Genomic DNA, 27,755 nt, shown 5'->3' on the forward strand with positions numbered 1-27,755 from the left:
TTCAGATTTATGAGCAAACTTGCCAGTTAGTGACCCTTCTTCCTTGGAATCTAAGTAAAAACACTTTGAACTACTCCTGTTGAGACACCTCCTCCCTGTTTTCCTCCCTCCCATTTCTTCATTAACATATATCTCATTCATTAATAATTAAGAAAACTTCTGTTAGTACTGTAAAACGGTTTGTTTTTCCAACATGCTCTGTAAATATCAATTAATGTGGGAAAACAATTTAAAAAATCAAAGGCATGTTTAGGCACAAAACATATTTTACAGTGTTCTTTATAATTGTTTCTAAATATGATATTTTACTTGAGCAGAAAAATATGTTAATATTTGTACCTTTTTATTCATATGGTTTATGTAGTGCTATAAACTGCTAATACATTTAATATGTAAGATCTGTGGTTTCCTGTTAATATTTTATAAGGATATTATGGTTTTATGGTTAACATCAATTTGATATATTGCTTAACAGTAAAAAGTACTTTAAAATAATTATTTTCCTGATGTTTAATTTGTATTAATTATGTTAACATAGTACGTAAAGTATGCAGTGGCTCTAATAATAAATTTCTGGTTTAACATTACAATGTTTTTAGCCAAAAATATTTAACCAAATGTAGTTTTCAATTTGAATTATCCAGTGAATCAAGCCTGTTTTATTAGTTGTCTAAGGAAGTTTATTTTCTTTTATGTTATGAAATCTAGAACTTGTACTTCAAGTTACCTGAGCACTTAGGCAAAATTAAATTGTTAACGTAAGGAAAATTATTCTGTCGGGAGAATATTTCAAATTAAGTTTCTTGGTTATTTTTTAAATGATAAAATTTCAACTTTATTATATGGGTGTGATAAAATATTATGACTTTCATGAAACACCAACTCAATATCTCCACAACCAGGGGGTTTATGTAAAGTTATTGACTCAGTTATACTGTCCAGCTCTAACTAGTACCATCTTGAGACAATGGACCTCTTGTTTGCAATAAACTGAGGATCTTGACAACTACCCAGTCCTTTCAAATATTTAAAAATATGGTAACTAAGACTACCAACTGTAAGAAAGTATTTTTATACCAGTTTTAGGTTTACTGGAAAAATTAGGACAGAGCACAGGGAGATGCATATCCCAGACCCCCAACAGTTTTTTCTATTGCAGGTTTCTCCCATTTGCTGAAAGAAGATCATCCCTATGACACCTTTCTTAGGCCAAAATGGTATAAAATGAAAAAGCAGTTACCTTTAATTTCTATGGAAAAAAATTGAGTGTCCCCAGACCCAAAAATAATGTACCAAATGATACCAAGTAACACATGAAATCTAAAATAATGCTAACATATAGTAAAAACAGGAATGATATAGTACCAAAGTTTTGTAGACCCACTAATCCTCTCAAGCAATGTATTCTTCCCATTTTAGCCATTAGTGGGTGCCAACTAAGAGAGACTGCTCTGCTACTTGGAGAACCAGTAGTGTCTTTGGGCATCTTTCAAGACTCTGTCTGCGTGTAAATAGTGCACAGGTGGATGCAGGCAAGTTCAGTGCTGCTGGCATGATGTCTTTGTTTTATTCACCACAATTGAAACAATTATGTCCAGTTTTATGCTAAGCATAACACCGCTACGAGTTCTCTTAGGCTTTTCTGATAACCCTAGGATGACACATCTTGCTAACAGATGCACAGAATAAATCCACACAAAGCACATTTGTTCACAGAGAACAATTGAAAGCTGTGGTGCTTGATGCTGAGATGCTGAGTATGGTTCCCGGGGAAGGAGCTTGGCAAGTCCACTCTCACTGCTCAGAGTGTGCGCTGCCCCTATGACTGATCACTGCAAAAAAACCTAAAAAACACTGAACATTATTTTCACTTTTTGCCTTCCTTATAAAGGGAAAATTCATTTCAGGTTTCTTTTGGTTAGCAAGAATAGGTATTACTGTGGGTCTTGCATAAAGAACATCTTGCATTGGTGTGGCACATTTGTTACATCCAATATTGATACATTATTAAGTGAAGTCCATGGTTTGCACTGGGCTTCACTCTTTGTGTTGTGCAGTTCCATGAGTTTTGACAAATGTATAATGTCATGTTTCCACTGAATACAGTACAGAGTACCTATATTGCTAAGGATCTATTTCATCCTTGTTTTTAAATGTATGATCACCTTTTCTTAAAAAACATATTAAAGATATCAAAATATACTACAAGGCCACTATAATCAAAACAGTCCAGAACTAGCATAAGAACAGAAACATAGATCAGTGGAACTGAATAGAGAGCCCAGAAATAAGCTCATGTCTCATGGTCAACTAATATTTGGCAAAGGGGGACTTCTTGTCAAGATGGAGGCATAGGTAAACAGTGCTCACCTCTTCGAACAACCATAACAAAAATTACAACTAAAATACAAAATAACTATCACCAAGAATCATCAGAAAATCAGGCTTTATGGAAGTCCAACAACCAAGGAATTAAGTCACATTCATCCGGATGGGTAGAAGGGGCAGAGACCCAGACACACAGAATGGGCAGTACCACACCTATACCTACATGTGGTAAATAAAAATCAGGAGGGATACCTTGGGAACGAGGTATCCCAGCCCCACAACAGGCCACCCAGCCCAGGATTCCAGTGCCACCAAGATATATCCCCATAACTTATGGCTGTAAAATCTAGTGGGGCTTGGGGTAGAGGAAGAAACTGCAGGATTCTCAGGGGTCTCCTCTTACAGGGCCTAGAATAGACTTAGGACTTACACAGACTCACTCCCTCTGGGCTTCAGCACAGGGCCAGCAGCTGGGAGGCCACCAGTGGCTTCTCCATGGCTAGAGAAACCATCATCAAAATTGAAAGGGAACGGACCATATAGGAGAACATATTTGTCAGTCCTACATCTGACAAGGGTTTAGTCTCCAAAATATATAAAGAACTAATACAACTCAACACCAGGAAGACAAATAACCCAATTAAAAAATGGGCAAAGGACCTGAATAGATACTTCTCCAAGAATATACAGATGGCCATAGACATGTGAAAAAATGCTTATCACTAGGACATGAAGAAAAGGGAACCCTACTGCACTGTTGGTGGGAATGCAAGATTGGTTCAGCTACTGTGGAAAACAATATGGAATTTTATCAAAAATTTAAAAATGGAACTGCCCTTTGACCTAGTGATCCCATTACTGGGAATATACTCTAAGAATCCTGAAACACCAATTCAAAAGAACTTATGCACTCCAATGTTCATAGCAGCAATGTAAATAGTGTACCACTGTTCACAATATTCAAGTGTTAGAAACAACCTAAGTACCCATCAGATGAATAGGTTAAAAAACTGGTACATTTACACAACAGCAGCAAAAAGAAAGACTTCCTACCCTTGATGACAGCATGGTTTGAACTAGAGAATATCATGCTAAGTGAAATAAGCCAGTCAATGAAAGACAAATACCATATGATCTCACTTATAAGAGGAATCTAATGAACAAAATAAACTAATGAACAAAACGGAACCGGAGACATAGAAGCAAGGAACAGACTGATAGCTGCCAGAGGGGAGGGGGCAGTGGAAGTGGTGGAAAGAAGGGGAGGGGATTAATAAAAGAACACGCATGAATAACCCATGGACATGGACAGGGTGTGGGGAATGACTATGGGATTGGTGTTTGGGCTGCGAGGAGGAGGGCAAGGGAGAAAAAACTGGGCCAAATATACTAGAATAAATAAGAGTGGAAAACATTTAAAATGATACAACTGCTTTATTTTTGGAACAAAAAGTGAAAGTCTTTTTTCATTATGTTATTCAGAGTTATTTACCTAACACCCATTAAGAAAATGTTTCACTAACAAGAACAGCTTAGTTCTACTCAATTATATTTCTTTTTACAAGAGTCACATATCTATGATGTTTGCACTATCTCCTTCATCTTCAAAGTTAAATTTTAAATCTAATTTTAGTCATTTAAATAATTGAAATAGGTCCCTTGAATATCTTTTTCTATCTTCCAAGGAGCTTCTCCTTCTCTTTTCTTGTTTATAACCAGATTTTTGTACACATATTTTGTTATCACCCTGGAACCCTTTTTGAAAGCTTACTGATTATAAATAAATGTAATTTATAAGTCATGAATATATATTAGCTCTGTAACTAGGATTTTGTAGCATAGCAGTTATCTATATTTTTCCATGAACTTCTAAGTTTCCATAAAAAGAAAATTCTTCTTGATTAAATTCTAGCACCTGTTCCAAGGGTGCAGGTGAATCTTAACAGATTGGAGAAAGGATTCCTAGCTGTATCTCAGTCATAATGAACAAAACAACAGACAATAAACATTGACCAACAGTTACAAAATGGAATTCATGTATTAACCATTATATTGTTTGCTAAGCTTGCCATAACAAAATACTGGAGACAGGGTGGTTTAAACAACAGAAACATTTTCTCACGGTTCTAAAGGGTAGAAGTCCAACATGAAGGTTCAACAGGGTTGTTCTCTCTAAAGAGCTTTCCCCTTGGCTCGCAGAGGGCCAGAGGGCCATGTTTCTGCTCTGTCTGCACGTGGTATTTCCTCTGTGCACACGCATGTCTGTGTCCACATTTCCTCTTCTTATGAGGACACTAGCTATTTTAGATAAAGCCCCACCATGTGAACTCATTTCACCTTAATTATCACTTTAAAGAATATATCTCAATTACAGTCATATTCTAAGGTACTGGGAGTTAGTACTTCAAAATACGAATTTTGGGAAATACAATTCTGTCCACAACACACACTGAAATGAGCAAGTATTTTAATTTGTGTGACTTGAAAGCGATAAAACGTGGATATCATTGATTCAGCATGTCCCTGTGAGCCAGGAGCACTGCACATGCAGTAGTTCACAATCACAGGATGAAGTTAGAACTGGTATTTCACCGAGCAAGACTTCGTCAGTTGGCAGTGGACTGTTTTCACTTATGGTGTTGTTTCCACTGCTTATGTGTACAAAGGGAATTATATAATATAAAACAAACCTGAATAATGCCAACAATGTTGCCTATTTTATTTTCACATTAGAGCAAATGAGAATTAGCATTTGTTTTAAAAACCCACAGCAATTTAACAGCATATGTATTAAACTAATTCATACTGGTTATAGGTTAGGTCGCACAAGGGCAATAGAAAAACTAATTGACTTTAAGTAACTGACCTTTATGCAGTTTCTGCCAACCTGTTCTCTCCAGTGTTGGACTCTTGGAGGTCAACCACTTCTCATTCCTGGGATTTGTAATGACCCTTTGTAGGAAAAGACACCTATTTTTTTCTTTTTTGCTAATGCATTTTTTCAAAGGCCTCCTCCTTTTTCTCCCAGCTTCATTCTGACGCCTGAGTCCAAGTAAGTAGTTGAGTACCAAATTAATAGAATAGTCAGTCACAGTAACAGCGAGAGTAAACTTTCCTCTTCTGCTGGCAGACTGTTCATGCTAACCCAGGGGGCTCCACCCGCTTGCCTCTGTAGGACATTTAAGGTATCTCCAATTTAAGAATTCCTTTTGAAGACGCTATTTACTTGGGTACTTTCAAAGATCCAACATGGCATTGTTCTCTTCACAAGCATTTATCAAGCCTCTTTTTCATTTCTTTATCTTTATTGCTTTTTAACAGTTTAGGTGTCACTAACTTAAGAGTCATGAGTTTAGACTCCCTCACATTTTGTAGGGGAGATAAGACCAGAAGTCAGACAGCCAGGTCATAGATATTCTCTGATCTTTCTCCTGTTCTGTAGAATAGAAGTAACCATACCCCATTCAGGAGATTATCATTGAGGTTAAAGTGGGTACCCTACTCTTAAATATCTAGTTCAGTGCTTGGCATTCAACAAATACTAGTTCATTTTCTTTCACTACCAGCAGCCCAACACAAAGCCAACTTATGTGAAGTCCCTGGCATGTTGTCATTGTTTTGGTTGCTGTGTGTTTCCATAGCAGGCTGGGCATACTTCTAAGTTTCCCATCTGTTTTCCAGTTTTTTGAAAAAATGTAAGATATTAATCTATACAGTTGACCCCTAGGTGTTTACTGAATGTTTTTACTGTACCTGTCACTGCTGGGTGTCGTAGGAAACAAAAGAACCAAACAAGACTCACCATCAGGAAGCCAACGTGGGTGTACAGTCTGCTTACGAGAGATCTAGTCATGTGAAGCCATTAATAGGTAGACATTGTTTGTTACAGTCACAATAAAAATAAAGTGTGAACATGTGTTTCCATGGACAAGAAATGTAAAAACAAATAAAAACTAAAATGAAACATGTAGAACCTTTCCTGTTGAAGGCATAGGCTTCTGTCTTCTGAATCAGGACATCCCAGTTGACTCTCCCCTGCGCAGTGGCCTGGCTCTGGAGCTGTGGCGTGGAGAATCGGGGTGGGGAGCATCCAGAAGGGGTGATGCGTGTGGGATGTGGACCACAGGGAGGTGGGAGATGACCAAGAAATCTGTCCAACTGAGTAGAATATGTGTTAGAATATGATGTAAATTAAACAAAGAGACGGAGTGAATAAGAATTAAGAGCATACATACTAGGTAAGAGAGTTGACTTACAGTAATTCAGATTTTAAACAGGCAGGAGAAAATCACTGCGGAGCCTTGGTCTAGGAGTGGGTGGGCAGTGACCGGGAGCGGGGAGAACACTGCCTGGGAGGCAGACCCAGTAGTACAGGTGTGAGCTGGCGAGGACTGATGCTAGAGTGGCAAAAGTGAACCTAACATGCAGAAGGGAATGTAGTATTTCTCATCCACATTACATGTTCTTAAGTTCTGTAAATACCTTTTATGATATAAAAGGTACTTTTTATACAAAAAGACAATAGAAGTTTTATTTTGATTTCTCAGCGGGGTTTCCCCAAACAATTTTTCTTTTCATTTTGTTGTCCTTAATAAAAAGCAGTAGATGGCATTGTTCTATAGAAAGGATTCCCATTTTTCACTTTTAAATCACATGTCATGTAAGATGGGGTAATTGAGTATCTTTTGGGATACTTCTATTCCAAAAGCAAATATGTTGGTTGAAAACATATTTTAGTGTGAGATGCAATTTAGTGTGAGATGCAACCTTTATTTGTGTTTTCATTTTTAAATGTTTGAAAGATAAAAACTGACATATATGGAATTGTGTGAAAATACTATATCCAGTAAAGTATTTTATTACTGTTGTGAAGGGTTCTGTGGTTAGTGAGGGAGATAAACGTGCTTGTTATTTGTCTGTGGTCTCATGCACATCTCAGTGAATCTATTAATGAAAACAAAAGATCTGTATGAATTCATATGTGGGGTGGAATATTAATACATTTGCTTAGATTCTTAACAGGCAAAAGGTGTATATGACTCCATTTTGCAATGTATAGCTATTAATGCACTCCAACGTGTATCCTGTGAAATTGCCGTCCAGGCACAACGTCACATGTTTACAGAAAAAGATTCCTTTACGCTATTCATGTAGGATTTTTCTTCAAAGAGAATGATGAAGGATTTCAAAGGAAATAATCTCTAAAGAACACTTTTATTATTTTGTAATTTTATTTTGGCTTACATATTTCTAGTTCCACATTCATAAGTATGTGATGTAACTTATCTGATGACACATAGATGATTGATTTTGCTACTCTTAAGACAGATATTTTCAGTTAAAATTTATTTTGATGTATACCTTTATTTTTACATTTGAAAATGTATAAAATTGTTAATACTTCATAGAACCACTATAAGCACCATGAAGGCTAGACATTGCAAATAACTTTTAATTGCCATAGGTTTTATAATTCTAGAGCATAGTGGGTATTCAACATTAATAAGTGCTATTGCTGTGTTCCTTTAATCATTGATTCAAAACTTATCTAGTGAGACAATTTCAGGAAATATGCAGGGCATACAAGATAGCTAAGAAGACTTACTCAGGACCACCTCTCCAAGTGAGGGTCAGGCATGGCTCTAAAACTGGCAGCAGAGCTCAGATTGCTACATGCAGACAGAGAGCATGGGATTTGCTCTTCCCTTAGAGCCGGGATCTGAGGATGAGTAGGAGTTTGTTAGGAGTGGTGGGCAGCATTTGTGAGAGGCATAGGGGGAAAAGTAGATGTGTCTGCGGGCCCAGAGCCCAGGGGAGGGGCTAGGAATGAGGGAGGCTGTGGAACAAGAAGATGCTGGGGACCACATCTCAGAACCACTGTCGGATGTTGTCTACTATGAAAATTCCTTTAATAATGTAAAAATAAAATTTTTGTTTTTCATGCTTACTACATGTTATCCTTTAACCTAAGCAGGCTGTAGATCTAGATATTAGTTGTTTCTGCTTTTGGAGTAGAATTAGACTTTTATATTTATGATCTTTTACAGTGAAGTTTAGCAACTGCAATGGAAAAAGAAAAGTACAGTATGCAAGCAGCGAGCCAGCAGATTTCAAGGTAGATGAAGATGGCGTGGTGTATGCCCTGAGAAGCTTCCCCCTGTCCTCCGAGCACGCGAAGTTCCTGGTATACGCCCAAGACAAAGAGACTCAGGAAAAGTGGCAAGTAGCAGTGAGACTGAGCCTCAAGCCAACCTCACCGGGGGACTCACTGAAGGTAGAGTAGCCGCATGCTTGAGATTTAGATTTGCACAGTTTGCACTAAATATATACTTTGCTTCACATCATATTAATGGATGCCCAATATTTGAATTTTCATTAGCTTCAGTCAGTTCAGTAGTATTTTGTTATGTTTTTAATCTTATGAGATACTTGGACCAAATGTACTTTAATCGATCTGAATTGTATTTGAAAGCTTTGTTTACATTTTGAGATTTATAACTTAAATTAGAAGTAGTTGTTTGAAAGTTTGTAGAAGCTTTACAAGCTGTTAAATATAACCACAGAATAAATAAGTATTCCTTTGCAAGATTTCACCAGACAAATTCATCATTAGATAGGAAGTTCAGATTTACATTAGTAACAGGAAACTATGTCCAGCAGGGAGCATTGGGTTTTTGTCTTGTCCCTTAATAATCAAATGGAGAGCATAAATTATTTATACTAACTATCTGCATTACTTTTAGGAATAATATACTCCCTCTGTGGAAGCTGCTATAAGCCAAGATAAAATAAATAAGATACATTTCCAACAGAGTACAGTTTGACTCAATTCAACAAAATTTTATTAAGCACTTACTTTGTGTAAGTCACCATACTGAGAATTTTAAATAAGATACAATAACTTCTTCTGTAAAGTTATTATAACATTACTCATTTGAATATTCCAATTGTTTGAGTTCATTTGAAACCATGATGAGGGGAGAGCACATGCATATTCTAAAGTTTTTGATTTTATGAATTATGACTATTGCATTTTGTATATTTATTGTATTGTGAGAGATGAAAATACACATATTCATTTCTGGTATTTAATTGTAAATGCAGTATACACACTGGTAATTAAATATGAATAAATATATCACAGGAAAATATATCATTTTTCTTTTATGCCAGTGTCAGACTTTCATTATGTGGGATGTGGTGCATTAGACTATTAACTGTTAAAGGGAATCGTGTTATTTGGGTAACGTAAAGTGAGAAGCTGGTAACTAATTGAGTGAAAAGTGGCTTTTGTTGTTGATAATTCAGTGCATTCCAGCAAACTAGCTTGGATATTTTCACTGAAGCAGCAAGGGCTAATGGCTAAAATGTCTACAGATACAAGAAGAAACAGAAGAAAATGTTGACACCCAGCAGAGATTAATACCCCATGTGCAAAGTGGGTCATCTACAGCATCCATCATGGCTGACATAGGTTTAGAATAATTACAGCATTAATTCTGTGGGATTTAATAGGGTCATAAATATTTGAGACATTCCTTAGCAGTATGTATTAAACTTCTCTTGGAATTCAAATTATATTTTAGCACATCAAGATCTAAATTTAATGTACAGTAGCACATTACCTGAACTGTGGTTTAAACTAATGAGAAATATATAAAAGGGTCTGATTAAATTTTGCTCAATATTAACTACTATCTAACATGGTTTATGGAAACTGAAAATAGTTTACACAGCTGTGCCACATAATAAATGGTTTGGAATTCAGTTTTTCAATGAGCAGTACAACCCAAAATTCATATGATGTTTTCTATGATTTTAGTAGGAGGACAAGGAAAAGCCCTCCTGACTTATTTTCTTATTCACGATAAACTGTGGTTCCTATGCTTTTGAATACCCACTGCTAGTGATATGCCTTCAGAAAATGTTTCTCCTAGTACTCAGGAATGTCTTCTTGTATTTTAATGGAAAGGAATCACAAGAAATTGAAGAAATTGTGTTCCCAAGACAATTGACTAAGCACAATGGACACCTACAAAGGCAGAAGAGAGACTGGGTTATCCCTCCCATCAACTTGCCAGAAAACTCCAAAGGGCCTTTTCCTCAAGAGCTTGTCAGGGTACGTGGCAATTTTCGCTGTCTGTGTGTCATGTGTCAAGTGTGTGTTAGAGGTGCCTTTGTCCATTTTTTTCCCACAAGGTAGAGTTCACGACATGTACGTACTAAGAAATATATTTTTGTATAGGTGAAATGTCTTGTGTTGTAAAGAGCCTCCTCTCACTTTTTTATCATCTCAGATTATTTATAGGCAGAGCTCCCTGTAGCTCCTCCACACTGTGGTTGGTAAAGTTTGTTCAGCTCGTGAAGACAGAAGCCCTAGCTCCAACATGCATTCACATCCATGCCTTCCTTACCTTTAGCCAGGAAACACACACACCTCGACTTTCCTGTCTGAAATCTGCACTTTCCACGATGGTCTCTGTCCTCTATAGATAGCTTTTTGGATGAAGAAAAAATAAAGGAGCAATCATTGCTAAAAATGCCAACACTAAGTGCCTTTGAGAGTTTTTAAATGAAAAAAAAAATGACCTCTGATACCATTAACAGAATCCCTGGGGCTGTGCAAAAATATAGGCTTTCAAATCTGAAAAGTCAGTTTTTTTAGTCACTCTAAATGCATACCATCAAATGCAGAGAAAAATTACAGATATTTCCGTGTGTTTAGCAAAATTAGCAACCCATATTTATTACAAAAGGGAAATAAGAAAAAGTCATTGTATTGCTACTTATTAAAAAATAAATGTTTCTCTGGATGATTAATTTATCATTCTAGTACACACTTACTGAAAGCTGTATTTTTAATAAGTCATTTTTGTGTTGTATATGCTATTCTATCGCACATTATAATTCACTTTAACAATGAATAATATAACCACAAAGGAAGTTGTTTCTTATTTTTCTACTTTAATGGAGAATGAGAAAAAATAATTTTGCTTTAACTTTAAAAATAATAGCATTCTATTACTGGATTAGGTCTATTTACCTATTACATGTTTTACCTGATAAATATCTCATCTCACAGCCAGCAGTATTGCTGTACTGGCCCTTTCTCCGTACTCTCCTTCCCCTTCCCTTTCTATTGCCTGGTCCGAAGATTGCTCATCTACAACTTATTTTCACTAGGAACTGTGGTGTTTGGAGGAGAAGGAAGTGAGCCCATGGGTATAATGTTTGAGAGTATAGAAATATATTTTTCAATCATATTTTGTATGATTTGTTACTGATAAGGAATTTGCAGTGATAAGTGCCACCTGAAAATGATATGGGCAGTCCTGGTTGCAGGGAACAATGTCAGTACATACACTGCAAGTGCAGAAGCCTGATTTCCAGGCTCCACCATGATCTTAGAGTTCCCTAGTGAGGCTACTTCACACTGCAGTCACACCACTGTTTCTTACCCTAACTGATGCAAAAAGGTAAACGATGTCTTCTCATTAAATTGAACACCTGTTATTTGATTAACATTCTGCAAATTTCCAGGATAGAATCTGTTACTGTTGAAAAACTGACACTCCTTAATTTTGACTTTTTGCACTGCTTCCAGTGCATGTTCTTTCTGATGTTAACCTTGGCCCCAGTCTTTCCGGTGATAGGGAACATCTCTTTCTGAAGCCTATCACCAAGAAACAAGGACAAGGAACAGGCCTGGGAGAGTTTCAGTGTTTTTTTGGGAGGAGACGGTGTAAGTCTGTAGCTGAAAAAGGGCACGAGGTGTGGCGTGCTGTGTCTCAGATAATGAGCTCATTTAGTCTCTCACTTAATGTGATTGTCTTCTTGACCCTCAGATCAGGTCCGATAGAGATAAAAACCTCTCACTGCGGTACAGCGTGACTGGGCCAGGAGCTGACCAGCCTCCAACTGGTATCTTCATTATCAACCCCATCTCAGGTCAGCTGTCAGTGACCAAGCCTCTGGATCGTGAGCAGATAGCCCGATTTCATGTAAGACTTCAGCTGCCGACACCCTGCGTATTTATTCATAGTCTTCTGAGTGTGTGCGGAGTTTAACGTTTGCCTCTCATTTCCGTCTTAAACCTTTGCTTCTGAGAGTTTTAACATGTGAAATGTACTTGTAGCCTTTTCAACTTATTGTAATAATTGTATTGTTTTTATAGAATTGATGAATGTTTATGGTAAAAAAAATGGCACTGAAGAAGGAAGTGAGATTGCCTAAAGTCGCATTACCTTTAACTTGTTGACTTGGCTTTCAGATGTGAGGCTCAGAACTTATAAGAACAAATTTACATGTAGGGGGTCAAAACTGTTGCTTCTAAATTATGTAGAGATCACGTTCTTAATAGCTATATAATATCCCACTGAATGTATAATCTATAATTTTAAAACAGTTTCTCATTAATAGATGTTTATATTTGCCATTTGCCATTTTCCGTGTCTGCTGGTATTATTATCGCCATTCAGTAGAGACTTCAAATGTGCAGAGCACATTTCTGTTTCATTGTCTGTGGGCAGTACTCCCTCCAGAAAGCCCACCACTCTGAGACTCCTCCGGAGACTGGGGTCTCCCATTTCCTCATCCCTCTGTTGACACTCCGTTTCACCATTCGGCCAATACAAGCAAGCTTTTCTTGGATATGTTAACTAGTCATATTTCTGATGTTAATTTTTGTTCTTTGATTTCTTACTGAATTATAACCACTTATGTATATAGTTACAAGTTTATATTTTTAAATATACACAGGGTGAGGCAAAAGTAAGTTTACAGTTATTTATATGGAAAATAATATAATAATTAAAGAATAAGTTCTGCTTCACATACTCACACCTGTAAACCTACTTTTGTCCCAACCCGAATATATTTGAACCTGACTTTTCCCATTTAAAAACAATGTTTTGTTGAGTCTTTTAGAATGCAAAAGTTACCTAATATTAAAATAATCAATTCCTAGAAGCTTGTTTCTTTTTTCATTTTTTATAGTCACTTGCATATTTTCCTGGAATAAGATTTCAAAATTTCTCTGTGAGTTCAATATAGTCACCTAAATTGCTTGTTATTACTACTTTCATTTCAACATAAATAACTAAAACTTTTGATGAAAGTACCATTGTCTTTTAGAATATATGCACACTATAGAAAATTTTCAAATAATATAAAAACAAAACTTCAAATAATACAATATTAATAATTCAGTAAAAATGACTTATAATCCTAGTATATAAAACTAAACTTTTAAAAAAACACTTTGGTGATATGCTGTAGAATGTTTTGCTATGCATAGATTCATAAATGTATTCTTTTGAAATTGGGACCAATCTCTGAAACCAGCTTTTGCCACTTCACAATCATAAGATTTAACATCTTTCCTTGTCAGCAGAAATTATTTATTTAAGTCATAATTTTTGATTGGTCCAAATTATTCTATTGAATGGATGTAACATAATTCTAACTATCTGTTGGTGGATGTTTTGGTAATTCAGTGTTTGAATTTATTTTGCAAGTATATATAACAATGAACATTTGTCTGTATATGTTTTCATTATATCTTTGGAATAAATTGTTTAAATTGATATTATTTTGATATGTATAGTAAAATTGTCCTCTGAATGGTTGTGTTGTATTTCACCACCTGCCCACTACACAGGAGTGTCAAACTCATTTTCCCCGGGGGCCATATCAGCCTCACGGTTGCTTTCAAAGGGCCGAATATAATTTCAACTTCTTAACAGTTAAGGAGTAGTTACATTTATACAGTCCTAAAATTATTTCAGTCCTTTGAAGGCAACCGTGAGGCTGATGTGGCCCCCAGTGAAAGTGAGTTTGACACACCTGATGTAGGAGATATATTTTCTCTATTCCATGATCAATTCCAGGCATTATTTATTGCCAATATTTTTGTAAAATACTTATCTTGATGTTTTAAGTTGCGTAAATTGACTATGCAATCAAAGTGAATTCCCTCTTCTTGTCTTATGTGGAATTTTCTTTTAGATTGTTTATCTTTTTCTCTTACTGTTAACTAACAGCCTTTTACCCATTAGGGACATTAATGCATGATTTTCATATGGTGTTACCCTCTTATTGTCTGTTTTAATCTGTTAATAACTCCTATGCTACTATAACCTACAGTTTTTACAGAGTTAAGTTCATTTTTTAAATGTTACCATGCATTCTGGATTTAGAGAAGGTGATAAAAGCCTTCCCAACTCCAAGATGCTAATCTCCCCAATTTAATGTGGGGGTTTCATTTTGCACCCAAATTTCTGTGGAGTTTATTACAGTAAAAAGGAAGTGGGATATGATCCACTTTGTTTTTCCTTTGTGGCTAGACAGCTGTCCCATGTACTGAGTTAGTATTCCCACTGATTCATCATCTGAGCATAGTAATTAAAATTTTTATTTCATATTTATATGCATTTGTTTTTAGATTATAATTTCACCCATTAATATATTTGTTAGATTTTTGTACTTGTAGAAACTTTTATATTTTTGAGATTTTGGTTATAATTAAGAGCAAGATAATTAAAATATTGATACAGGGTAGAGGAAGACTACCAAAGAGCATGTAATTCTGATGCTTTTTATATTCTAAAATGTAAAGAAAGAAGTAAACTTTCAAACCTTTCACAAAAACAACATCACATTAGTAGGGAAACTTGATAAAGGCAGCATAGAACAGACCAGTCTCTAATTAGACTAGTCTCTTAATTTTTTAATATAAATAGGCTCATACAAAAAATTATGAATTTCTATACCTGTATGAAATCTTACTATTTGATGATACAGCTAAGACTGAGGAAATAGTTTTTGGACAATTTTGGGGTAAATTCTTGATCTCCAGATTCTCACTCTTTGCACATAAAAGAGTGACATTCATAACAAAATAGAGTTAATTAATGATAGAATTATAAGAATGGTTCAGTATGAAGAGTCTATTAATGTAATATATTAAATAAGTCACCTGGCTGGCGTAGCTCAGTGGATTGAGCGCGGGCTGCGAACCAAAGTGTCGCAGGTACAATTCCCAGCCAGGGTACATGCCTGGGTTGCAGGCCATGACCCCCAGCAACCACACATAGATGTTTCTCTCTCTCTATCTCCCTTCCCCCTCTAAAAATAAATAAAAGTAAAATCTTTAAAAAAAATAAGTCAAGGGGGATGAGGGATTATTTCTATAGGTGTTGAAAAGGCAGTAATAAAAAAAAACTTACATTGCTTCATGCATTAAATAACCTCTAAGTAAGAAAGGATATGTCCATGCTTCCTTAACTTGATAAAGCATACCCAACAGAAACCAGCTGCCAGCATCACACTTAACAGGGAAATCTTAGAAGCATTTCCGCTAAAAAGAAACAATTCAATAGAACACTGCACAGCTCCTGAAAAGAATGAAACGGATCTCTATGTGCCAATGAAAAGATTTTGAAGATATTCTGCCAAGTGTAGCTGAGTGATCATATTTGTTTAAAAAGAAAAAGATAAAATTTATAGAATACCTACAAAACTGAGAATTTGTGCTTGGGAAAGGAACAACTGCTTTATATATTCATGTACTTTTAATGTTTATCTTTTAATGTTTATGAATACCATTTACAATTTAAAAAAACATAGTGTCAAAATTCCCTATACACACTGAATTCCTCCTCAGTTCTCTTCTGCTCCCTTGAACTATATGACTACTCTGTGTCAGCACCACATTTTTAATTACCCTGAATCACATGAACTGATTTAACAAAAGAATTTGGGAGCTAAATAGAACTGGCTTTGAGTATAGGTTCTGTCAATAGACAGACCAGTTACTTAACCTTTTTGAAGCTCCATGTTTTTTCACTTTCAAATGCTGGTCATTTCTGCCTGAATATTTTCTATTTGGATTACATAAGTTAAAATCCATAAAACTTCCAGCACAATCCCTAGCAGATAGTCATTGTGGGCTCTTTGCTACTGTACCTACTCCGTATGGAGTTCGGCTAACTTAAATTTCAATGGGAAGAGTCACTTTTGTTTTTCTGCTTCTCAGTCCATCTATGCTATTTTGATTGTGTGGTGATTGTATATTTTATGTGCTCACTCAAGATGTTAAGTCTGCTAAAAAGTTTTGTGTTCTCATTATCTTTACAGTTGAGGGCACATGCAGTGGATATTAATGGAAATCAAGTGGAGAACCCCATTGACATTGTCATCAATGTCATTGATATGAATGATAACAGACCTGAGTTCTTGCACCAGGTTTGGAATGGGACAGTTCCTGAGGGATCAAAGCCTGGTAAGTTTGAAGGTAACAATTTGGAGGTTACTTCAGGAAATGCGGGTAGGGGGCACTGCTATGTAGTTAGGAAAGGGGGACATGGCATGAGCCTTTCAGTGTCCTTTTCTTTCATTCCTAGTGCTTTTAGGGAGAAAGGGAGGTGACTTAGGGAAACACCAATTGAAGAGAGAAAATAGAAGAATATCATTCCACTGCCCTCTATGAATTTTCCCACCTTTCAAAAAATAGACTACGGTATCTTACTCTATACTATGGAATCTGTGGGAGGATCCTTTCATTCTGTTAGTTGATAGAACGAGTTTCTACCTAAAAAGTGAGAACCAGAAGACTGGGGATGTCTGTTCATAAAGTACAGATTGTGTCATGTTAGTTGTAGCAGCAACTAAAATGCAACTGGGGAGTCTAAATGATACTTGGTGTTCCTGGGACGGAGGGCAAGGCAGAGCCCAAAGCGGGGAGGGCCTCCGAGACAGCTGTGGTTGCTGTCCTTGGACCACACCAGGTGCTTGCTTTCAGAACGACTCCACAGTCTCCTGCCGCCCTGGCTTTTAAACCCGTGCCATGGAGTGACCCAGCCTAGAAACAGCAGTTGCCAAAAGCCGCCCACCACTGTGAAGTGATGTTTGAGGTTTTAGATTCTTGTGCTGAAAATACTGTGGACTTCAGTCACGGTAGAATAGCATACCTAGAAAGGCCTATTTAATGTAAAAAACAAGTAGACAAGAAAATACGTCATTATCGAGATGGTAAAAGGAAATGTTTTGCGAGTCTTCCTGAGATAATGTGGTGTTTAGAGAGGTTTAATTAGCTCTATTAATTTTTTAATAAAAAGCTCAATATTTATAACTGTGCTCATATTACCTTTGCCATCTATACCAGTTGCGTAGCTCCCTTGCGCATCAGCCAAGTTACAGATACAACCAAATATGCCTTAAACTGGTATTTTTTTCTTGGCCCAAACACACTTGTCTGTAACCTCGTAAGAGAAGTCCAGGGAGCGGGCAGCTGGGGTGGGAGGGTGGGCCGTGAGGGAAGTTCAACCTTCTGTGGCTCCTTCTGAGTCACATTTCCATTTTCGTACTAGTCCTTTTCATTATTTTAAAATACTGTGAAACCTAAGCTTGTTAAACACATCCTTACTAAAACACGAGTCTTTTACACATATTCTAAAGATAATAATGAACTGGTTTTTAGCCTACAAACATTTTTTGCTTTTTTAAATTATTTTATTTTTCCTCTGTTATTTCTAACATTATTAAAAGTACTGCTTCACAAAAATTGTCAAAAATTAAAGATATTCTTGTTATGCATTTGACCATGAATTTCCATAACATCTACCATAAGCAAAAGACTAAGTAAATGATCATGTGAAGTAGAGACATTTCACGAGCATACTTCCTGTGGTGGTTTTGTAACTTCAAAAACACCCTTCTAGGCAAGGTTTCGTAATATGATGAATCTTGAGTTTAATTGCATTGCAATCAGTATTTTGGTTCAAGATTCTGAAACATACTATTTTGCTTTAATCATTCATTCATTCAACAGATGTTGATAGTGCATGTGCTTTGTACTAGGCACTGTTTTGGCACCGTGGATACAGCAGTGACAGGCTACTCCCTCCCCCACTGCAGTTTAAATTCTAGTAGAGAAGAAACACTCAAGCAGGTGAATATACAAAGTTGAATAAAAAGGTGTTCAGGGATGATACATAACCCGAAACCGTGTCTTCTTTAGAGGCTCAAGCTCTGCAAAGTGATTTGAATAATGTGACCACCTCTTAGTTAATTCTGGGGCAAAAAGGTACCATATAAGAGGAACAGCAACTATAAAGGCTCTAAAGTTGAACTTTTTTAATAATCCATGTCTTATAAATATCCCACAGAACAAACCATGTTAAATAATAATTACTTTTCTCTCTACTTGTAAATTATAGTTTGTCTAGGTAATTTGAACTTATTTTTGATCCTAATGCTTTGTAGATTTCCTTTCAAAATATCTAATAAATTGAAGTGCCTCGAATTTGTCGCAGTGTTCTTTTAATCTCCTACGAAATAATGAACCACAGTGCCAAACCCCTATGCAATGTACCAAAACAGTAATGCATGGAATGATTCCTTATGACCTGAGGAAATGGAGTGTTCATCATTATGCACACAGCTTACTTTCCGAAAGTGACTTAGGCACTGGGGAGAGTCACGCTCAGCATGTGATTTCAGATGTGACTGCATAACAGAGGAAAATACAGCAGAGGGAAGGAATCAGTGGCCGTAATGTATGTTGCTAAGGGCATCTATATTATTAATTTGCATTCTCTATAAATGAAAGTCTGAAGTGATCCTTTCCTTGAGTCATGTAGTGAATTTGTCTTCTCAGTTATGGAAAAATTGAGTCTTTTTAAATGTATAAATGTTTTACAGTTTTCCTTTTAAGTAACTAAGCCATGCTTTATATTTTTTTTAAAGTGAATACTACTCCTACCAATAGTGTTTTAAATCAAGTCTCAGTGGTTAAATGTGTGTTTTGAAAAGGTGAAATTGAGATTGAAGGAAGAGGTAAATATACTTCCTGTGGAGGAGACCCTGAAATGAAGGTGACCATTCATTTTCCGTGTATTCTGTGTCTAGGTACATACGTGATGACGGTCACTGCTATTGATGATGACGATCCAAACACCCAGAATGGGATGTTGAGGTACAGGATCCTGTCCCAGGCTCCGAGCACCCCTTCGCCCAACATGTTCACCATCAACAATGAGACCGGTGATATTATCACAGTGGCGGCTGGACTTGATAGAGAAGTAAGCCAACCAAACACTGTTTTTGAATTTGTCTTTAATCTTAAAGATGCATGGTATCGCATACAGTTTATCTCCAGGTAATATGATATCTACAATATTATTCAATGTTAATGTCCACTGAGAAATCTGTTGCACTATTTTCTACACAAGTTTGAATTAGTTAAATAATATATGTGTACAAGGTAATCCATTGCTAGTCTGACATTGTTAGTCCATATAATATTTGGTGTGATAATTTCTAAGTTAATTAGATACCTGTGGTATCTAATTTTTTAAATTGTTGGCATTGTCTTGGTTTGGCTTTATAATCAGTTTTTGGGAGGAATTGAACTAAAATCCATGCCCAAATAATGCATGTATAAATTTAAGATCAATATTAACATTCATATTTTTAAGAGGCTACAGATAATATGTGTGTGATTAGATTTTTGTAGCCTCTGCCATGAGCCTGGTTTAGTACAAAGGAGATTATCTTCTTATCAGAACTTTCCCCTTAACTATAAGATTAATTTATTTAACAGGTTTGAACACTAATAACTGCATTAATTCTACTGACTAGCCTTTCAAATTATAGATGGAGATAAACACTCTTCTGGCATAGTATTTTGTTGAAAAAGCATAAAATTGGATGGTATTGAACTATCACGTACTGTCACAGTCTGAGAGGGAATGGATCTGTCGGTGAACTCCAGGTGGCCTCCCCACTGGGACCCACCACAGCTCACCATGCTCCTGCACACCTCTGGGTTTTCTCTCATGATTCCTTCTACCAGAAACATCTTGCCCCTTTTTCTTGATCCTGAACCTTCTATTTCTTTACGCTCCAATTCAAGCCCTACTTAATTCTTTTCTGAAATCTCTAGCCCTAATGAAGGCTTTACAACTTTTCTGTATTCTGTTCTTTCCATTTTCTTAAGAAATTCTCAAGGTCATGATTGACCATCAATAATCATTGTCTGAGTGAATTACCAAAGTGCCAACTGATAAAGATTCCTGTTTTCTAGATTTCTGGCCAAGCCAGCCTTTTATAGTAATGAGACCTCAAGCTATGTACATCAAAATGAAACGTTATACCTACCATAATAAATATTATTGACAAGAATTTCAGGAGTTGGTTTTTATGAAACTTTATTATCCTAGTAGTGTTCACTTGAAATGGATAGAAGAAAACATTATTATTACAATTAATTATATATGCTAGATAGTGCTCGAAGCACTTTAATAAGATAACATAACCCAATTAAGATTACTTCATTCACTACTGAGCTCAGAACATTATTTAGGAGTTAGGTGTCTTTTTTTATTTCATTGTACCTATTATCTTCCAGGTAGCAATGATTTTTTCCCTAGAAATGTTTTGTGTTAGAGATTGTTGAAACTTAGTTTTTGCAATAGTACTTTTAATTTAGTGCTATTCAAAACATGGATATCTTTTTTCCTTTTCCATTACTGCATGAAACACTGCTCTCAAATGCCAATAAACTGAGCATGAATGCCATATTTTATATGAGAATATGGTATATTTTTATATTCTTTCTCCAGGGCCAGATTGCTCACATACTAGGTATGTGTAACTCATCTCTCAGTCATAGTATTTCTCTTTCATTCACACTTGCATTGTGAGATACAGAAATGTGGCTTCATCTTGTTCCCATACAATAGTACTTGTATCACATCTAGCCTGGCTGTTTTATGACAAGAAAGAAGCATAGAGTGTTAGTTTTACTAAAGCAGACCAACCACATTTAAAAATCAAAGAGGCTTTTTAGTTTAGAGAATGCCTGAAGCCAGACCCTAGTCCTGGGTCAGGAAGTCTTTCAGTAGGGACAGGCAGCTGTTCACTCCCCCTGATGAAATGAATGTGGCAATGGACTTGAAACTGTAGAATCAGGGGTTAGATACAGTATGAGAGATAACTTCTTGACAGCACAATTATTAAACACGGCAATGAGTGAGGAGGGAAAATTATGGAAAACCTTCATTTTCCAAAAGTCATTTAACAAAGAAAAAAATGTGTCTATCTCAGATGGTTTATGGTAATTCTGCCTGAAGCCCGGAATAAATTACTCTTCCTTAGGCCTTGTACAGGCTGCAAATTCTTCTATTTCTATTAGAATTTACAGTTTTCTTTTGTTAAAAGTAATTTCAGTTATCATTCTCCCAGTATAAATGACACCTTTAAGTGATTGAACTTCTAATGATTGAAATACTAAGATCCAGCTTTTTATTTTCTTTTAATCTCCAGATTTAAAAAAAAGATTAATTTGTCAAGTTTCCCAGACTTAAGCTGTACCCATGACATATCCTGGTGTTTGTTCTTTATGTATTTATTTACTTATTTCTCTCTCTCTCTTCCTCATCTTCACCTCACTTCTTGTTGTATTACTTGCCTGGTTCCGTCATTTTCTTCTTTTCTCTACCCTTTTCTCTTTGTGTCTGTGTCCTGACTATAAAGAATCCTCCTCTGCTTCCCTGGGTTTGAATTCTGGCTCTGCCTGTTCTGGACTATGAGACCTTCAGTGTATTAACCTGCAACCTCAGCCCCCACATCTGTAAGCAGGGATAATAATCTGACCTACCTCATGGGTGGTTGTAAGGATTATGTAACACAAAGCAGAAAGCATTGGTGTAGTGTCCAGTAAATACTAGATATTGTTTTCCCCCATCGCCATCATAAATCCAGTGTCAGCATCTACAGCATGAGCACTGTTACTTTGACTCTTTACCAAAATTGTTCTCATGGCAAAGAAAGAATTATACTTCCTGTTTTCCAAGCCTAATAATCCTTTTACATGTGCCCTCAACACTGAGTTCTCCCCTGAAGGATGTTCTATGTTCTGTTGCCTTAGTATTCCCTTCTCCACAGGCTTCTTCCTACAAGCCCTGCAGGTTCCTTCATAATCTACACACACGCTGGTTTTTCCTTCTGGTAAAATGACTCGCCACAACCCACAGCATGAAGTCAGGAATGTCACTGTTTAAAGTGGCATGCCAGAGCCTCTGTGACCTTGGCCCCAGAGCCTCCTTTAGCCTGCCTGCCCTCCTAGAATGTTTTGCTTCCTACTCAGGAGAAAATGATGCCCAGCCACTCATACAACCACATGCAATTTCTTCCACAGATCTGCATTTTATATTCTTCTGTTCCTCTTGTGCCCTCTGCCTGAAGATCCCTTTCTTATCCCCCTAGCAGGCTAGTCCTCAGCCCCTCTCCTGAGCACCCCCAGTAGCCTGTGCGTTTCTCTAGAAATACAAAGACGGTGTTACAGAGACATTACATGTGCGTTCTTCCTCCGGTATTCAGGGAAGCCAGTGTGTCCCTCGTCTGTTCACCCTGAGCAGGAGCCCTGAAGAAATATTCATGTTATGAGATTTCTCCTTCCTTTCAACACCAGACTCCTCACAGGGCAGCTCATACTCACCATACAACCCCCATTCCTTCCCCATCTCCTTAAAATTTGGCTCTCTGACTGTTTACCCCCTCCAGGGTGCACATGTGTCACATATATATTATGACTCTTGGAATGCACTGACAGGGTAGGGTGATTAATGGTACAGACCCAGAACTCAGAGCTACCTGGGTTCAGATCTCATCCCTGCTGTTTATGGCCAGACATCAGTGCATAAGCCTCCTTGCCTCCCCAGGCCTTGCTTTTCTCATCTGTAAAATGAAGATTTAAAAAATCTACCAGCCTTATTATGAGGGCTAAACAAGATAAGGTATAGTGCTTAGCTCTGTGCCTGGCACATAGTTAGTGCTCAATCTCAAATGCTAATTATTTTTATTATTATTAAGGCACTTAGAAGAATGTTGACGTATGTTTAGCATTCAAAAACATTTTAGACTGCTGCCTTATAAGGTACATAGTACTACCTATCTCATTTCACAAATGGGGGAACTAAGGGCCTAGCACTTAAATTTGAACAAGTTCACAAACCCATACTTTCCTTGTAAGTTCTTATGACAAGATTTCTTAAATGTTCAACCACTAAGCCAATGCATTTCTATTGTCTCCCTAAATCTCTGATTCCTGGAGAATTTCCATTTTCATGTGAACACTGCCACCTTCTCTTCTGCCTCAAAGACAAAGGTCTCCTTGCCTTTAACATAACCTAGTTCAGTGTTTCAGTAGTCTGGTACACAGGTATAATAATTTTAATTGGTACATGTAGGGAAACCTCTAGAGAAAACCAGAGACCACAAATAGGATGTTGGTAGACAACAGATGCTACCTCACCAAGCAGAGACTGCTAGAGTACAAGGATTGTACTGTGTTTACTTTTACACTTGCGTATATGGCAAATGATGCTAGTTTTCCATTTATGGTATTCTTACAATAAATTAAGGGTTTTTTAAAGGGAGTTAACTTCAAGGTAAGTATTAAGTGGCTCATGGTATAGAAATATGAGCAGTGGCAGAATTGGGAAAACGGTGTATGAGTCTCTGTAGTTTGGGAACAGTGAACTAGTGTGTCTTGCCAGGATATGTTTTAATGAATAACTGATAGCTAGCCGTGTAAATAAGAAGTTGGTTTTTCCTGGCCAGTGTGGCTCGGTTGGGTGTCATCCCACAGAGAAAAGTGGCACCAGTCAGGGCACAGGCCTCCACATTCAGGCCCCAGTCAGGGGGCGTGCGAGAGGCAACTGGTCAGCGTTTCTCTCCCACCTCGATGTTTCCCTTTCTCTCTTCCTCCCTCCCTTCCCCTCTCTCTAAAGTACACAAATCTTTTTAAAAAAGACTTTCCAGACCGGAAATGATTTTTATAATGTAATGCCGGGCCTAAGGTTCCTCATCAAGTCATCCATCCAACCACAAATTCAGAAGCAAAAGGTCAACGAGTAACAAGTGTTGGTAAGGATGTGAAGAAAAAGGAACCCTTGCACACTTTTGGTGGGAACGTAAACTGGTGCAGCCACTGTGGAAAACAGAAAAATTAAAACTAGAATTCCCATGTGACCTGGAAATCCCACTTTTGAATATGTATCTGAAGAAATCCAAAACACTAATTTAAAAAAATGCATGCTTCTCTAAGTTCATTACAGTATTATTTACAATAGCCAAAATATGGGAGCAACCTAAGTTTCCATCAATAGATGAGTGGATAATGAAGATGTGTTAAATACAGGGCGGGGCAAAAGTAGGTTTGTAGTCGTGAGTACACAAGACACGGAATTTATGTATCATGATTTATGAATTATTGTATTATTTTCCATGCAAACAACTGTAAACTAAACTTAATATTTCACCTTGTGGAAATATTATGCACTCATGAAAAAAAAAATAATTAAATCTTGCCATTTGTAATGACATGAATGGACCTTGAGACTGTTATCCTAAGTGAAATAAGTCAGACGTAGAAAGACAAATACTGTATGATTTCAGTTACTTATGGAATCTTAAAAAAAGAGAGAGAGAAACAGACTCATAGATACAGAGAACAAATTGATGGTTGTCCAAGGAGAGGGGGAAAGGGAAATGGGCAAAAAAAGTGAAGGGGAATAAGAGGTATGAACTTCCAGTTATAAAATAAATAAATCCCAGGGATGCAATGCACAGTATAGGTAATACAGTCAATATTGTAATAACTTGGTATGGTGACAGGTGGTTGCTAGACTTACCAATGGTGATCACTTCATGAAGTATAAAAATGTCAAATCATTATATTGTACACCTGAAACTTATGTAATATTGTACATCAACTATAATTTGGAAAAAATTCATTAAGCATTTATTTCTTGGCTTGCCCCGTGAGGCAGTGCGTGCATGCCAGCAAATACAACACTGACAAAGCAAGGGCCCCGGCAGGAGGGTGCGTATGTGTGCATATTGCAGGGACGGACAGACATATGGACTGCTGACAGCCATAGAAACTAAAAATAGCGACAAAGGTGTGTCCTGAGTCGGCAACAGCTGTCCCTCAAGGACTTCCAGAAGTCATCTCTGTGGTGACTTTTAAGCTTTCTTTTTATCAAGTTCAGAATGGAGGGAAAGGTATTCTAGGCCAGAGTTTCAAAAACCTTTGACACTGTTGACACTGGGATCGGATAAATCTCTGTTAGGGGCCTGCCCTAGACATCATCGGATGTTTAGCAGCATCTCTAGCCTTTCTACCCATTAGATGTCAGCAGTACTTCTTAGTTTTGACAACCAAAAATGTCCCAAGATGTCCCTTTGGTGGGGGCAGGGGACAAAGACATCATGGTTGAGAACCACCAGTCTGGGCAGAGGGAAATGCCAAATACAATGGTGTAGAGTTATCACAAGCGTTTGAAAATAAATGCAGAAAGCTCAAGGTGTGGGGTAAGTGGAGGAAAGGGGGTAGCCATGCTAAGATAGGTAAAAAAAGAAGGAAGGATTGTCAGCCAGCACATGATCTTATCCCTTCTAGAGCAGGAAGGGAGGGAATGTTTTAAGCCACGTCCCCTGGATCAGATGTGGGAAGTGGGACTTGGAGGGTGGGAAGTCAAATCCTGACAAAATCTAAATGTCAGTCATTTAAAACCAGATGCCCAGGGACTAAATTAGGCAAGAAGCTCTGAACAGTTTGGTTGTCTAGAACTTCTTCCTTACTGAATGTAAGAGCAGTTTACCAATCAGGCATTTGAAAATGGAGATTATACTATTTTCCAAGTCATTTCTTTATTTGAAGAGACATTGTATTTTAGAAATAACAATGCTCTTTTGTAACTTAAAGATTTCAAGACTAGCTTGAAGCAACGGGAAATTTCAAGTATTAGTTACTGATCCCAATATGTCAGCTAAATGGATAATTGCAGATAGTATGCATATATAATTTTAGAGATCTTTGTAAGAGTAGACATTAAAAAGAACTGTGTCTCCATATAATATCTGCGTTTTTTTTATCTTCTTTTTTAAGGCTCCATTTTTAAAACCGTTTTTGAGAACCGTTTTGTTCGTCTGTTTCTGTAAACAGCAGCTAACAAATGTAATTTCAATAACAGATTTTTATTTTCATTATTTTCAGCTGGGAAGCTGAACTGTATACTCTACAAAATTCTCTCACTAACCATGAGAACATTAAGCTAAAATGACACTCTGGATTAGGAGAGGAAATCATTGAGAAATAGTTTAGCCTACATAAGCATTATGGTGAGGTGTGATGGGTTAAGAAAACTTAAAATGGCTCAACCAGCACTATTCCTTTGTTTCTTTTTTTATTTAAAAAAGTGCAGTTTTTTTAAACTAAAATGAATAACTGCTAGAGACTGACATTTGGGTAGACAGAGACTTCAAGTCGCATGTGTGAGGTCTGGCTTTCCCTCCTACTCCCTTCTTTGTCCTTGCGCCTCCCACTAACAACTAAATCAGAAGCTACAATTTGTGTCTGTTCTGTGCAAGCTCCAGAAGTCCCCTCAGTGTGGCCATTCATAATGTTAGTTATGTTTAGAATCAGGGAAAACTGCCCTTTGCTGCGACAGTGTATTTTTATGAAGAAGTGTGTTTTATTCTTCAGAATGCTTTAACATTTGTGAAAACTGTATGTATATTTTTTTTTATCTGCACCAGTTTCCACAGGGATTTCCAGTAACTTTGGATACTCATTTTGGTCATTTCCTAATATAAAAGTTTGTCAGGTAGTACTATAGACTTCTCAAACAATCTCAAGATTTTCGCTTGGGGACATTACAGCTTAATTTGGCTCCCCTCTAAAAAATCCCACCTGGAATTTGACAGCAGCAATGCGGGTTTGATGACAGCCATCTGCATGTAAGCGCATCCATGCCCATGACAGATCTCTGGACACCATGTTATGCCCAAGGAGCAATACGTTGAGTATACAAATATTAAATACCTACTGTGTTCCAGGACTAGGAATATAAACGCAAACCCTTTAATTAGGTTCTGACTTCATGTAAGAATCTTTTTTCTATGTAGTTGTGAATATCATGTACGAATTGGAACTAGAAGAAAATATTCTATCCATCCTGTTAATAGGAAGAACATGTATAAGAATATATGCCAACAAACACGTAAACATATGTAAACATATGTAAGGATTGTGAATTCACATAGAATCAATTTGCTAAATAAAATGAGATGCATTTTTGACTTGTTAGATAGGCAAAAATAAAGGATGGGTAATACCCCATTTCAGCAAGGAATTCAGGAGTAAGCTTTCAGCACTGTTAGGGAGGGTAATTTTTAAATATATGTCAAATTTGCTGATGTTCCTACTTTTTGATTTAACAATCCTACCTTAAAAATAATATATAAAAGGAAATATATGTTCTTTGTGAAATATATATGCTTTCTTCTCCCTCTCAAGATTCTCTGTTGTCTCTAGTGTCTTAATGTGGGTAGAAATTAGTGTGTAATAAAATAAATAA

At 36.9% G+C, this 27,755-nt stretch overlaps 1 protein-coding gene across 2 annotated transcripts in view; it reads left to right on the forward strand.

The window, feature by feature from the left end:
* CDH2 (cadherin 2) overlaps positions 1-27,755 on the forward strand; it is a 209,720-nt gene that overhangs the window by 141,883 nt on the left and 40,082 nt on the right. For both annotated transcript variants that reach the window (XM_028523789.2, XM_036009186.1), the window contains exons 3-7: positions 8,376-8,602; positions 10,301-10,447; positions 12,174-12,329; positions 16,465-16,609; positions 19,237-19,409. In XM_028523789.2, the coding sequence (XP_028379590.1) occupies positions 8,376-8,602; positions 10,301-10,447; positions 12,174-12,329; positions 16,465-16,609; positions 19,237-19,409 (848 nt within the window). The remainder of the gene's footprint in view (positions 1-8,375; positions 8,603-10,300; positions 10,448-12,173; positions 12,330-16,464; positions 16,610-19,236; positions 19,410-27,755) is intronic.

The sequence above is a fragment of the Phyllostomus discolor genome, chromosome 9 (genome assembly GCF_004126475.2).
Source record: "Phyllostomus discolor isolate MPI-MPIP mPhyDis1 chromosome 9, mPhyDis1.pri.v3, whole genome shotgun sequence".
NCBI classification, from domain to species: Eukaryota; Metazoa; Chordata; class Mammalia; order Chiroptera; family Phyllostomidae; genus Phyllostomus; species Phyllostomus discolor.